Below are 14,879 nucleotides of genomic sequence, written 5' to 3'. Positions count from 1 at the left end.
GAAAGCAGGAAGTGAACAAATGTAACAGTTACTGATTGTAAAAGTACTAGATGGAGGGGTAGGAAAGCAGGAAGTGAACAAATGTAACAGTTACTAATTGTAAAAGTACCAGATGGAGGGGTAGGAAAGCAGGAAGTGAACAAATGTAACAGTTACTGATTGTAAAAGTACCAGATGGAGGGGTAGGATTTAATAAGCTTTGCTTCTTCCTACTCCTTTTGGACATGTGGAACTGTGAACTGATTATGTGATGCATTCAATTGTAATCTGATGCATGTTCAAATGAAATAATACCATTATCATTACCATTACATACGGTCAAGGCCTGATTCAAATCTGAGAATTCCTAACTAAAACCAGAATGGGTTCACACCAATTCTGAAATGAGCACAAAACACAAATTCATGTGACATGATCGCATCAATTAATGGCCGCCATTGACAGTTACAGGTAGCGTTGTCTGATGCTTGCTTGTTTTTAAACAGCATGAGTCCGATGAGGAGGAGACTGATGTGGACATGACTCTCAATCTGGACCGGGGCCCTCAAGACCACTTCCAGGCGTTCATCCCAGAGGACTTTGCAAACTTCGACATCTACAACGCCACTCTGGAGAGCCGCGTTGATTTCAAGGAGAGGAGAGAGGTGTCTCGCAGCCCCACCACGAGCAGCTGCACCAGCGGTTACTTTTCCCACAGCGCCTCGAACGCTACGCTGTCCGACATGCCTTTCACTTCCAGCGAGAGCTCGGATCATCTCAGCTGCGCTTCCAGAGATTCCCATGACCCCCTAGGATGTTCTTCCGGAAGGGGTTCCGCACAAATGAAAGGTGTTACTACCCCCGGTAGTGAAGAGCCACTTCCTGTCACTCCCCCTGCTTCTTTACCTATCAGCGTTCCATGTGGGAAGCAGAAAACGTTCCCTCAAAACTGTGTCCTCAGTTGTAGCCAGGAGTTCACCGACTTTAAAGGAGCTGATGATACGATCACAGAAGAGGATTTGGACCATTTCACAGAAGGATGGCAGCAGGACGCTGATGAGATCTGCACAAAACGGAATAAGCCAGACTCTTTTGATGTTGCTGGTATTATCAGCAGTTCCGACGACGCCTCGGCTGCTGCACACAAACATTCTGTTGCAAGTAACACCACTGTAGTTTGCGCCTCAGTCACACCTCCGGCCATCACCCCGTCTCCAACCTGTGCATCACTTCCTCCTCCAGCATCAGCATCACCACCCGGTGGCACAACTTTGTCCAAAGTCCAAACCCTCACAGGAGGAGACCCCCTGGTCCGGGAGCCAGCGCAAGGAGACGTGCCCCCTCACGGGAGCCCATGTCCCAGCCCGAACCCCAGCAGCACGGAGCCCTCCGGGGACTCCAGCGGGGATGAGAGCACACCCGTCGCCCAGCTTCCCGATTGGATGGCGCCCGGGGAGATGGTGTGGGTCGGGAAGAGACGAGGAACGGTCCACTATGTCGGAGGGGTGGAGTTCGCTAAGGGGATCTGGGTTGGTGTGAAACTGGACCTGGCAGTGGGTAAGTTAAGTCAAACTAAACAAAATATGGTGTGTGTGTGTGTGTGTGTGTGTGAGAGTGACTGGAAGAAAAGCTCTGAAAAAAAGGCACAAATTTTATTATGAAAATCTTGACTCATGAAAATACAGTTTTTCTTTTGGTAGGTTCCATGTTTATAAAATAAAATACTAATTTTTTAACCCTTCCTCAGGTAAGCACAATGGTACAGTCCAGGGGAGGGTGTACTTGTGTGTGAGAGTCACTGGAAGAAAAGCTCTGAAAAAAATTTTTTTGAGACAAGGCACAAATTTTATTATGAAAATCTCTAACAAAATTACTTGTGATGAAAGACGGGAGTCCAATTTTTTTTAGGTAGGTTCCGTGTTTATATAGCCATAGAACGCAATTCAGTGTGTACTTGTGTGTGAGAGTGACTGGAAGAAAAGCTCTGAAAAACTTTTTTTTTTTTTAGCCAAGGCACAAATTTTATTATGAAAATCTCAAACAAAACTACTTGTGATGAAAGACGGGAGTCCAGTTTTTCTTTTGGTAGGTTCCATGTTAATAAAATAAAATACTAATTGTTTAACCCTTCCTCAGGTAAGCACAATGGTACAGTCCAGGGGAGGGTGTACTTGTGTGTGAGAGTGACTGGAAGAAAAGCTCTGAAAAAAAAAAATTTTGAGCCAAGGCACAAATTTTATTATGAAAATCTCTAACAAAATTACTTGTGATGAAAGACGGGAGTCCAATTTTTCTTTAGGTAGGTTCCGTGTTTATATAGCCATAGAACGCAATTCAGTGTGTACTTGTGTGTGAGAGTGACTGGAAGAAAAGCTCTGAAAAACTTTTTTTTTTTTTAGCCAAGGCACAAATTTTATTATGAAAATCTCAAACAAAATTACTTGTGATGAAGTTTTTCTTTTGGTAGGTTCCGTGTTTATATAGCCATAGAACGCAATTCAGTGTGCCTTGAAAGATCAGTAAAAATGGCCGCTTTTGAAAAATGTCTGGGATTGAATTGAAGCATAGTACTACCTAAATATTACAGTAAGACACATTTAGAGGTGTTCATGTAAGTATTTTTAGTATTTTATTCAAAATACTAATTGTTTAACCCTTCCTCAGGTAAGCACAATGGTACAGTCCAGGGGAGGGTGTACTTTCGATGCCCGCCAGGTCACGGCGTGTTTGTGAAACCGTCTCGTCTCGCAAGAGGCCCGCCTTCCATGGACACAGAAGCGGCCACACTCATCAGATAAGATAACGAAGCTACAATCTAATCACTGAATATGCACATGCTCTTCATGCACATACTTTTTTCATATGTTGATGACTTTGGAGTGTGGGAATATTATCGCCACTTCCAAGTATCCTATTTTTCTATTTCCGTTCATTATTCCCCGAGGCTCATATGATGATTCATCTGGGATATGAAGATGAAGAATGTACTACTGTTAATAATAAGCATTGATATTTTTTCATCAATATGTGATATATCAGGGGCAACCAAAGAGTTTCATATCTGCTGTTAGAAGGGTTGCAATGGGGGGGGGGGGGGGGAAGGAATTTCATGGAAATTAATAGGAATTTATGGCAATTAATTGAACAAGAACAGAATACAGTGGCGTCACGGCGGTTGAGTGGTTAGCGCGCAGACCTCACAGCTAGGAAACCAGGGTTCAATTCCACCCTCGGCCATATTTGTGTGGAGTTTGCATGTTCTCCCCGTGCATGCGTGGGTTTTTTCCGGGTACTCCGGTTTCCTCCCACATTCCAAAAAACATGCTAGGTTAATTAGCGACTCCAAATTGTCCATAGGTATGAATGTGAGTGTGAATGGTTGTTTGTCTATATGTGCCCTGTGATTGGCTGGCGACCAGTCCAGGGTGTACCCCGCCTCTTGCCCGAAGACAGCTGGGATAGGCTCCAGCGACTCTCGTGAGGAAAAAGAACAGAATACAAAAATGCAGGGTAGAAATTAAACATTAAAATGTTGTTTTAACCAAATGATGCTAAAAATTAATAGACGTATTTGTCATTTTGCACAACTTCCTTGATTTGAATCTTTGGATTCGACTTAATTACACATAAATTCCACTAAATTTTCCTGAAAATAGTATTTCAACCTTTGTTTTAAGTTCCGTATTGACCTGAATATAAGACGTCAGTGTTTCTGACAGGACTTCAGTGGTGAGTCGGTGCATAATGACGTCTAATGGACGCTTTAGAAGAGAGGAATAACAGAAAGTGAGTAGTTTTTTTTTTGGCTCTGGCTTCTTATTTTATTTTATTTTTAACGTTACAAACAAGACAGTCACCTGTGATGACTTTGCAATGGTGGACACGACTACAGGAGGACCCGCTGCTCGTTGAGAAGAGCCATTTAATGTATATATTGGTTTCTTTTCTTAATGTTTTTTTGTCAAACATTAAGATTTCGCACTTTGTTCGGTGGTCCCTTGAACACAACACAGTTACTGTATGTGTTATGAGATACAAAAGACTGCCGGGGTTTAATAAATCCTCCGAGTGCAACATAAACTGCTCTCGAAATATATGTAGTGACAAAGTTGCCGATCCCTCCTGCTACATGTTCTTATTCTCTGGCAGACCAGGTGCGTATCAAGCGTGTTACGTAGACAGCATTAGAATCAGAACTACGCTGTTGTCTAACAATTTTTAAGACACTTTTTTTCCTGTGGGTGGTGTGAGTGACAGGAAGAAAAACCTCTGCATGTATAATTTTTTTTTTTAATACGGCCTTATATTGGGGTCAATGCTGTACTGTTTTTTTTTCGACACGGGGGAGTACATTGTTTATATGTGTTTAACCTCAGTGCCATGTCTCTATATGGAATAATCCCATCTATATGGAATAATCCCACATATCCTCAAAACCTGTATTGCCTTCACTTTTCTGTGACTGTCCTGTTGTTGAAGTACTGTAACGCCGTGGATTCCCCCCCCCCCACCAAAAAAAAAAATATCCAGCATGAAAGTGGTGCTGCTGGAACGCTTGCACTGGAAAAGGATCCTCAGAGACGGTCTTCCGTATGATAACAGCTTTCTCTTTTGGAATTACAATTTTCCAGGCTGTGTGAGCAATGCCTTATTTACCTGCTTCCATAAAGGCGGACATGTTATCTTTTAAAAAAGTGTGTACCTGTTGATGTGTGTGTGTTTTATTAATGGCTGTTCATAATGCCACTGACTTATGTGTTTTTATTTCCATTGACCGTCCATGTGAATTTTATATGCTGACTGATACGTCACACCACATGTTAGCAGGTACTCAATAATGCATTATGTGTCCTGTTTAGGATCAAATGACTGTGTGATGAAGAGTGTCATGTGACACAGAAACAACGCTCTATGAACATGTGGTGAACTGTGGACTAGAAATAATGACGTATAAATACATATATTGTATGTATGTATGTAAAAATGAAAAAAAAACACGATCTTACATTCGTTAAAGGTCAAAGCTGCTCTCCCTTATATGGAGATGTAAATACAGGTTTTTGAAAATAGTATTTACGCTGTTATAAATGTACAGATTTTGTATTTATGGTGTATCGCTGTTTGGTACAAGAATGTTCTAGAATAGAACATTTACAATCAAGCTTCGGTGTTGACTTTTTTTTTGTTCTATACTGCAAGTACCACAAAATGCAAATGGTGAAGTTTGTTATTTTTATTCAATTTTTGCAGAACAGAGGATCCTTGAATCTCCGGTGGCTTCTTGCCTCTCATGACAGAGGAGGTGGGTTTGATTCCTTGGTGTCAGGGAGGGAAAAACGAATCATGCGATTGACTGGCTGTGGCGACACCTGACAAGTAAACACCAAAAGGAGTTCTCATGGGTCAGAAAGAGGATCTCGGACTATTCTTTTGGCTGTAGATCCTGCAAAACAGCACAGCGCTCCTGTCACGTAGAAGATCTTTGACATATTACTTGTTTTATTGTAAGACTATTCTATATTAGCTATTTATTGAGGTTAATTACACACATGGAAAATAAAAGGTTCTGACCTTGGTGGAACTGTGGCCCGCAGACCAATTGAACATCCCTGGTTTGACATCCTGTTGTGGCTTTTCTCTCAAAGTGGAATTGAAAAGAGGCATAATCTTTCGCTTTACCACTGCCGAAACAAGCAAACGTGTTTGCATGTTTGATTTTTACACACAGCTGCCGTAGAGGACTTAAGAGGTCATGCATGTGTGTAGCGTGTGTGTGTGTTTTAACAGCACATCATATCACTCATAATAGGAAAAGCACAGGTGTCACCCCTAACATTAACAATAACTGTTCTATTTGTGGGTTTCTTTTTATTGTGCACACCTGTGCTTTACCCACTGTGACTTTTCACAGTGAAATACATACACACTCAACACACATAAAATATGATCCAGCTGTATTTGTAGCTTCTGTAAATCTAAATTTAACCACTATTACCGATAAGTATCCCTACTGGAAGTGTAATACTCATTTATATGACATTAGCTGCAGAAATGCTAATGAATGTTTTCATAGAAACTTTTCTGAACAAGCTATTAAAGCGTCAATATGAATCAAATATACTACAAAGCAGTAAAACTTACAGAAAATACTTTAAATATATGATCTAAATAGTATACATTGCTTATGAAATAGCATTAACCCCAAGTCGAGTTAGTCGTGGTTTACATCACATTGTATACCTGGATAGTTCAATGTCCGAAAATAAGTAGGACGAAGCAGTTCTTATTTATTCAACATTACAAAATCCATATTTAAGTGTAAGAAAAATACTTTTGAGACTGGAGTGTGTCCAACGTGTGTGTGTGTGTGTGTGACAGCTGTTCATTCTGCACCAGGAGAGGGTTCGAGTCACATTTCTATTGGGGAGGGGGGGGGGGGGTCACTCACCAGTCACAATATTAGGTACACTCGCACTAACAAGCTGGGTCAGGAGTTCCGCCTTTGTTAAGATTATGCTCATTTTTGAGGAATTTTATTCCACAATGTGATAAATTCCTCGATACCGCTACAAACGAGTATCATGTACATTTTGTAGGTGTGCCTAATATTGTGGCCAGTGTGTGTGTGTGTGTGTGTATACGTCCGCCATGTGTGTGTTTCGTGTAACTGCTTTTTACCACTCTTAACAATCCTTATACGTCATATCTACGTGCCCGGCAGCAGTAAATGAAAGCTTACGTGCGCGCACACGTTTTGCCTCCGAAGCAGAGCTCAACAGGGCGCATGCATGTGTCACTAAACGCCTCTGTGTTCGGCCACCTCCGGCCAGCAGAGGGCGCCGCGCGCACAGGCCCGCCTTGACCGCGACTCTAATTAAAACAAAACAAAACACAATGTAACTGACGACAAGTTGAGTTGGATATTTGACAGACATTTTTTTTTCGTAGTTTTGGAGGATTTTTTTTTGGGCTGTTGTGAGACAGTTCTAAGATGGTCGCTACCTGGGTGGAGATATTAGTGTCTGACACTCTTGACAAGTGGGCAACAAACTAACAGGTGTCCTCCTACTCCTCCTTTTTCTCCTCCTCCTCCTCCTACTGCTGTTTTGCTAGCTCCACGGCGTTGCCGGGGGACTTGCTTGTCCTGTCCGAGACACACTCACACTCACATAGTCATTCAACTCAGACGTTTCTTCACCTCATCTGAGCTACCAAAGACTTTATTTTTTATTTTTTTTTACAAGAAAAAAAAAAGTCCACAGCAAGAAGATGCATTCAGCACAGAAAGACACCACTTTCACTAAGATCTTCGTGGGAGGTCTGCCTTACCATACCACGGATTCGAGTCTCAGGAAGTACTTTGAGGTGTTTGGGGACATCGAGGAGGCTGTGGTCATCACAGACCGCCAGACTGGGAAGTCCAGGGGTTATGGATTTGTGAGTGTTGTTTCCTCGGAAAAATAATACTGTGTTTATGTTGTGGTTCCTTGTGGTTAGTCCCAGTATTCATTTCTATTTGTGGTTTTATGCTAGGTGACTATGGCAGACCGGGCCTCTGCTGACCGAGCCTGCAAAGACCCCAACCCCATTATCGATGGCAGGAAAGCCAATGTGAACCTGGCCTACCTTGGAGCCAAGCCCAGGGTCATACAGCCAGGTAAGTGATGCTGATTGTGGAACAATGTATAGCATTTCATCAACAACATCTCTACTTTTCTAGGCTTTGCATTTGGCGTGCCTCAGATCCACCCAGCATTCATTCAAAGGCCGTATGGGTATGTTGCAGTATCTCCTAAAAAAAACTCTTTATTATCTTTTCTTCAAATTGTCGATAATCAGTGGTCCCCAACCTTTTTGAGCCCACGTTAAGCCTCCGACATTTGCTTCAGAACTCATACTTTGCACCGATCTAAGCAAAAACAACAACAACACCAAATTAGGACGCTGTAAAAAATGAATACTGGCTCACTTTTGGTGCCCGGAGTTTGTTTTCTACAGAGTAAATGAGTGTGAGTATCAGGCACAGCTTTTTTTGTCTGTTTTTGGTAAATAAAAATAAATAAATAAAACTAAAAACATGCTAAGTTAATTGGCGACTCCAAATTGTCCATAGGTATGAATGTGAGTGTGAATGGTTGTTTGTCTATATGTGCCCTGTGATTGGCTGGCCACCAGTCCAGGGTGTACCCCGCCTCTCGCCCGAAGACAGCTGGGATAGGCTCCAGCACCCCCCGCGACCCTCGTGAGGAAAAGCGGTAGAAAATGAATGAATGAAAAATAAATAAATAAAACTAAAAACATGCTAGGTTAATTAGCGACTCCAAATTGTCCATAGGTATGAATGTGAGTGTGAATGGTTGTTTGTCTATATGTGCCCTGTGATTGGCTGGCGACTAGTCCAGGGTGTACCCCGCCTCTCGCCCGAAGACAGCTGGGATAGGCTCCAGAGACTCTGGTGAGGAAAAAGCGGTAGAAAATGAATGAATGAAAAATAAAAAATAAATAATAATAGAATAAATACTTTAATTGAAATAACATCTTCAATGTTGTTTTTGGGTGCAATCCATAAAAACAATAGCCATTTTTAAAACTGTAAACCTTGTAATATTCCTCTTACAGTTACGTAACAATTTTTAAATTCGGTTGTACACATGAAAACACAGTATCCAGTATTGTACTCACTCAGTGTAGATTTGTCAAAGCATCTTCTTGCTGGAAAATGAAAATTGTGAGAAGGCACCCCATCTTCTGCTGCATTTTTTTCCCCCTGAAGATAGCGCCATCAATTTTTGCTTTTTGTTTAGGTTACCGTAATATTGGCTTAAAATATATATATATATGGAATAATGGACTTCATAGTAGTAGTACTCCTGTTGTAGTTTAGCTTTCTTGTCTCCCATTTATTCACATTGGCATCGTAGATAATGCTTGTTGACATACTGAATTGTTTTTAGCAAAAATACAATTAAACAAGAAAACGGGGGAAAAAGGCGCACTGTAACTTTTTCAGTCCAACTGCGACGTCCGCGTCAATAATCAAAACTATTATTTCTATACGTTGAATTTGCCTTAGTTTGAATTTACAGAAACACAACAATGTTGGGCTGGTTGGGGACCCCTGGTGTACACCACCTGCTGAATGAGAACTGATGAGCGACTGTGACGGAATTGAACATGTGTCCCTCACCCCCCCTTCCTTCCTCTCCCTTAGCCAACTGCCGGATTGACTTGATGTTTGTCTGTGTCTCTCTCTGATCCGACAGGCTGGGTAACGGTTAAAATAGCAGATGGTTTTCGGAATAGCTGCATTGGGCAGAAATGTTACCTGTAAACTGTGGCATACACAAACGAGCAGAAATGGTGACTAGATGCATGGGTGTCTTTTTTTATTTATTGTTTTATTTGTTGTTGTTGGTTTTCATAGCACATAGATTGGTGTGTGCTTGTTTTTTGTTTTTTTTTTAGTATGATGTGGTGTTCGGCTTAACTTGTGTGCTGATTTCTACTTCTATTTGGGGCCGGGGGAGTGGATTTTTGGTAGGGAAGGTTTAACTCTACAATGGGATTATTTGAAATTTGTGCTTTGTTCATTCCTCCCCCGTCTGTTTTTAAGTTAACCTCAAGGTGATCATGTTTTGTTGTAAAAAAAAAAAAACTAATTGGATCCCCTGCAACAAAACAAACACTTGGCCTGCATGTGGGAGTTTTTTTCTTTCAATTAACCCATTGCTTCCAACTCCATTGTAAAGCCTTTAAAATAACTTCAAGCAACTCGGGGCCTCGACGGACAAATGTTCAGACATGAGATCTGCCTGTTAGGCAGCAGCTGTCCGCTACAATGATCTCTGTGGCCTCTCAATTTCAGATGGAAAATGGGAGCAGCGCTGTTAATAATGCATAGCGCAGGCATTGGCGCTCAGCTGGCGCTCAACAGGTGGAAGCCTTTGGGTTCCATGCTGCGGATTACCATGCATCCCGCTCGCTTACAAAGCACCTTTATTTAGCTCTGCGCTTGGAAAAAATGTCCATTTAGGAAAGCGCATAGCTCATATTTGAATTGCTTTAAAACTAAAACAACATGGCTAAAAAAGTACTGTATTTTAAATACTCACGTGCCGCTATCCATCTTCCCCAATACAATAGCTGTGTGGCAAATTATAATACATCTCGAATATTGGGAATCAGAATCACACATGATACGATATTACAATGTTTCGACCACAAAAATGATACTACTGTCATAAAGCCATTAATCATATGAGTAAATGCCTGAGGTATCGATGGTGTCACGAATAATCGAGTATAAATATGAAACAATATGTAGCGATACCGATCAATATACAGCGATTGTGTAGTAATCATATTAGTCTATACATGTCTAATAGGGATAGCAACACAATATGATGAGACTGACATATTTTATGATATAGTCGTTGTGTGATAATTCATATAAATCAATATGCGGTGAGACACACAAGCACCAGATTTGATTGCCGGAACAAAAGGTGTCTATCTTAAACATCCCGAATAGAAACAAACAAATAGTGTAAAGGTAAATATAGGGGTGCTAGCGTCCAGAGAGCTCTTTATAATGTAAAAGAAAACATATTTTGGAGTGTATTAGAGTGTACATACAGTATCTAATAGGTGTAGGAATCATAAAGTAACATTATTATAGGACGGGGTGTTGAATTTCATCATGCGCCACATCAAAGTTTGTTAAAAATGTAAAGAAATTGTGTCTTTTTGCACATACGTTATTTCCAGTGGGCCACATCTAGACAGATCTAGCCCCCGAGCCTTGACTTTGATACCAATGTTCAAGGATAGACAAATTAACAAAACATTATTAGAGCCCTGTAGACATGACAAAACACGACTATAGTCACATTTATACTCTTTTTTTTTTTATTTACAACATATTGCGCAACTGCAGGGTTTTGTGACACATGCTAACTCGCAAACTAGAGAGCTAGCGACCTAAACGGTAGCCTTCAAGTTATTTTCTTTAAACTTACATAGCCAAAAACTTACCACTTCCACACAGATAGGGAGGATAACTATTAACAGTTATTTAACCTTTAACATGAACATTAATCAAATGTGATAATTTTTTCTGGGTACATGATACCATACAGCATCCATATCAAACTTGCGCGGGCCGCACCAACATTAAACTTTCATATCAAGGCGGGGGCCTCAAACTAGTGCCCGCGAGCCGCGTGTTTGAGACCCCTGAGCTACAGTAATTATTAGGTATTGCAACCCCATTCTGCTTACATAATAAAACAAATAGCCACATTTGACCTAATCTATCGACATTGTATGACACAGGACAGCGACGTGATCATTTGCCGACATTCTGTGCTCCGCTTCCTATCTGAGAGCAATTCGGGGAGGTCACGGAGACAGACGGGCGGCGCAGACAAAAAGTCGTTCCAGTGGACGAGCGCCCTGCCATGTGTTACAGAAGGAGATCAGCGCGTCCTTTGGACATGACAAGGGCAGCAAAAATAGCCTTGCCTCCAGCCTCCCTTGTCAATCAACTTGGCATGCGTATGTTTATGTGTGTGTGTGTGTGTGTGTGTGTGTGGGTGTGGGAGTGGGGGGTGGTATGTCCAAATGAGGGACAGATATAACCCCCTTCACACCTGCTCCTCTATATATTTTTGGGAGTGACTAAAGCCGAGTTTACGCATTTTGTTTCTCGCAGTGATGTGAAATTTTGCGTAGCGATGATTAGCTTGGTTGTAAACACGTGTCAAGTATGTGGAATCATTTCCGGTACACATAATTTACGTCTCATTGGGTTGACTTTTTCCACTATGCACCTTTTGGGACGAGTCAGTGGGAGTTATTCCTGTAATTAAATTTCCGAAGCGGTGTTCCCTCCCTTTTTTTGTCCTTTTTTCGAATTTATTCTCTAAGCTTCTATGGAGTTCAACATCTTGTAGGTCAAAGAGAGCCGTTAATGAAGTCTGGCATCAGGCGGGACCAACTACTGCTTTTACTAGATGTAAACAGTACTTGACGTAGGCGTAAATAAGTGACGCGGGAGGGTGGCATACCGTTTTCCGTCCCGAATTGAGTAAACAATGCGTAAACACTTCAAAGAAGGGCTCGAGTGTACACTTTGGCTCCTCCTGCTGGTATCATGGGAGTACAACAACACTCCTAGGACTTACTGTACTATAAAAAAACAGCAAAGTCACACAATAGCTTCAATGTTGAGTTCGGTGAGGATCTAAAATATGGACTTGTGTGTTTGTGTGTGTGCTTTTTCTTTGGCTTCAGTGTGTTGTGTGATGCCACCAGAGATAATTATGATCGAACAAGAATCGGCACCTATTTGGGATAAGTGACGAAAGCTATATTGGCGAGAGACTATAGAGTTCACGTAAAGTTACCTTGAAATTGTTTGACAGTTTGACTCTGAACGCATCATTTGCATTTGCCAGTGTTTCCTATGTGAAAATGCCTTTAAAATTCCACTGACAACATTCCGGGTATTCCGGTGTCGAGTATATAAAAAGAATTAGAAATAGGCTGTGACGTCACATGCACAGTTGACACAGTGGAAAAGTGGATTTGTTTGCAGTTGGTTTGCTTTGTGTTGAAGGACTTAACATGTGTGGGCATGCCTGTACGTGTGCTGTTGGCGTGACAAGTGTTTGGTGGACACGATAATTGTCCACTTTGTTTCTTGACGTTGTGGTGTTGTTGTGCGGTCAGCTGGCATTTTGTCCTGATGGATCTCGGTTGGCGCGGCGCTGTTTTTTTTTTTTTTTTTTTTTTTCAGATTCCGTTGCTTTTGTTTTGTTTGTGTTTTTTTAAATTGTTTGTGCTGCTTCTTTAACTTTTCTTATCCAGGTTGTTCAGTTAATGAATGGATTTGCTGTGCTCTGAGGACTGGATTGAAGTATTTTTTGGCGCCTGCTCGCTTAAATGGATAAACTCGCCGTGAATCACCTTTGACCCCTAGCGTGTGTTTGTGTCCCGCAGGATCCCGGCTCACTATGTCTACCCTCAGGCTTTCGTGCAACCCAGTGTGGTCATCCCTCACGTACAACCGTCGTCCGCCTCGGCGGCAACAGCTGCCGCAGCCGCCGCCACCTCGCCCTACCTTGACTACACCGGAGCAGCGTATGCACAGTACTCCGCGGCGGCCACCGCCGCCGCCGCAGCTGCCGCCGCCTACGAACAGTATCCATACGCGGCTTCCCCGGCGCCGACGGGCTACATGACCACAGCCGGCTACGGCTACACAGTCCAGCAGCCGCTCGCCACTGCCGCCACCCCTGGTGCCGCCGCTGCAGCCTTCAGCCAGTACCAGCCTCAGCAACTCCAAACAGATCGCATGCAGTAAACAATATATATATATATAAATATATATATATATATATTACCTCAAAGGAGCCACGCAGGTCACAGGAAGTTACTATAAGAGGCGGAAGAATCGAGAATGAAGGTTTTCAGCACCAGCTTTTAACTTGAAAAGTGAAGAATGTCACCAAAAGTGCAAATACTGTATTTTATTTTAATTACATCAGTATTTTTTTTCCCCCACTGTTAAATATTTAATATTTATACACCACAAAAAAATATTTACAAACAGGATTTCAGTGTATTTTGTATACTATATGATATATTCCCAAAGTGCATTCATGTCTTATGAGGTGTCTTCCCCGACTACTACTAGTATACCAAAATATGCATCATGTGCATTTCTTCAGTATTTCACAGTTTTTGGACCAGTATTTGTATCCAGTGAATCTATGCAGACTACAGCCCTTCTCTAGTTAAAAAAAAAAAACATGTCTTCACAGCAAATGAGACAAACTATTGAGACTGAAGCTGGGGGGGTGTAAAGCACTGGCCTTCCTCATTTAAATGCGCCTCAAAAGCAAGCTCAGCAAAAAAAAAAAAAAAAAGTCAAATGTGAATCTTGTTTTGTTTTCCGAATGTGCCTTTTTAAATTATTTACTATTTATTATTATGGAAGCTTACAATAAAAAACCCTTTCTTTTTGTGTTTGTGTGTTTAGTTAGTTCCACTGCAACGTTCATACTGTGGATGTTAAAAAGAAAACGCTACAATTTGTATAAAGAATACGAGAGGAAAGCTAACAATAACTTTATTATATTTGTCTTGTGGACTCTTAAATGTACCTTTTTTTTATACTTTACCAGTTTGATAAAGCAAAGAATGTTATTTTTTTCCAACCGTTTGATGGCATCTGACGTTGAATGTGAAATGCAAGGGTTGATTTTGCTTTGCATTTTCTAATGCATGACTAAAACGTGTAGGATGTGAAATAAAAGGAAATGTACAAACAAAACTTTTTAGTTAAGTGTATCGTTCTGACTACACTGAATGTTTTTAATTAAAAATGTATGTGCATTGATGAGGGTTCAATTACTACAATAACAAGCTTTTCACTTGGAAAAGTGCTCTCTGTGATGTCACAGTGGTCCGGACTTCCTTATATGGGCTTACCAGGGTGTTAGCTGTAGAGCTGAATGGGACCAATCACAGAGGATTGGGCGATTTGAATTAAGTGCAGATTCAGGAAAATCTAAAAATTTTTCTATGTTTCTATGTTATGTTAATTTAAATCAGATTTAAGTTTAAACTTGTGTATTTTGCTTCCAGTAATAGCTTCCAGCAGCAGCAGTGACTACACTTAATTTGAAGATGTGCTTTTACCGCCATCTAGTGGCTACTTGAAGTTAGGTTTCGTTACTGTGTGTAGATAATAAAACAAGGCGTGAACAGCTATAGTGGATTTGACTATGCAAACAAAGGTACCTGCAGTATATGATTGCTATAACCAGTTTGGTATTAACCATGTCATTGTAAATCTTGTACAGTGTGTATGAAATGGAGATTTAATCTCATGT

General features: G+C 41.2%; 2 protein-coding genes across 7 annotated transcripts in view; both read left to right on the top strand.

Moving 5' to 3' along the window:
* kif13a (kinesin family member 13A) overlaps window positions 1–5,140 on the top strand; it is a 50,912-nt gene extending 45,772 nt beyond the window's left edge. For all 6 annotated transcript variants that reach the window (XM_058083508.2, XM_078797980.1, XM_058083507.2 and 3 more), the window contains 2 exons: window positions 486–1,536; window positions 2,644–5,140. In XM_058083508.2, coding sequence (XP_057939491.2) covers window positions 486–1,536; window positions 2,644–2,777 — 1,185 coding nt within the window. In that variant the 3' untranslated portion in view covers window positions 2,778–5,140. The remainder of the gene's footprint in view (window positions 1–485; window positions 1,537–2,643) is intronic.
* Window positions 5,141–6,704: 1,564 nt separating this feature from the next.
* rbm24b (RNA binding motif protein 24b) lies at window positions 6,705–14,311 on the top strand. Its single transcript, XM_058083513.2, has 4 exons — window positions 6,705–7,416; window positions 7,513–7,636; window positions 7,700–7,754; window positions 12,982–14,311. The coding sequence occupies exons 1-4, from the start codon at window positions 7,249–7,251 to the stop codon at window positions 13,343–13,345; spliced, it is 711 nt and encodes a 236-aa protein (XP_057939496.2). The 5' UTR covers window positions 6,705–7,248; the 3' UTR covers window positions 13,346–14,311.
* The last annotated feature ends 568 nt before the right edge of the window (window positions 14,312–14,879 follow it).

This window comes from Doryrhamphus excisus, linkage group LG17 (genome assembly GCF_037039965.1).
Source record: "Doryrhamphus excisus strain RoL-2023G ecotype Guam linkage group LG17, RoL_Dexc_Guam_v1.1, whole genome shotgun sequence".
NCBI classification, from domain to species: domain Eukaryota; kingdom Metazoa; phylum Chordata; class Actinopteri; order Syngnathiformes; family Syngnathidae; genus Doryrhamphus; species Doryrhamphus excisus.
The sequence above is the reverse complement of the archived record's forward strand: the minus strand, read 5'-3'. Positions and strand labels throughout refer to the sequence as shown.

Bases quoted from the DNA above. Each gene is read 5' to 3' on its own strand.
- rbm24b (XM_058083513.2), top strand. From the start codon at position 7,249: ATGCATTCAGCACAGAAAGACACCACTTTCACTAAGATCTTCGTGGGA. The intron at 7,417-7,512 runs GTGAGTGTTGTT...GTTTTATGCTAG, and splicing joins AGTCCAGGGGTTATGGATTT to GTGACTATGGCAGACCGGGC. The intron at 7,755-12,981 runs GTATGTTGCAGT...TGTGTCCCGCAG, and splicing joins TTCATTCAAAGGCCGTATGG to GATCCCGGCTCACTATGTCT.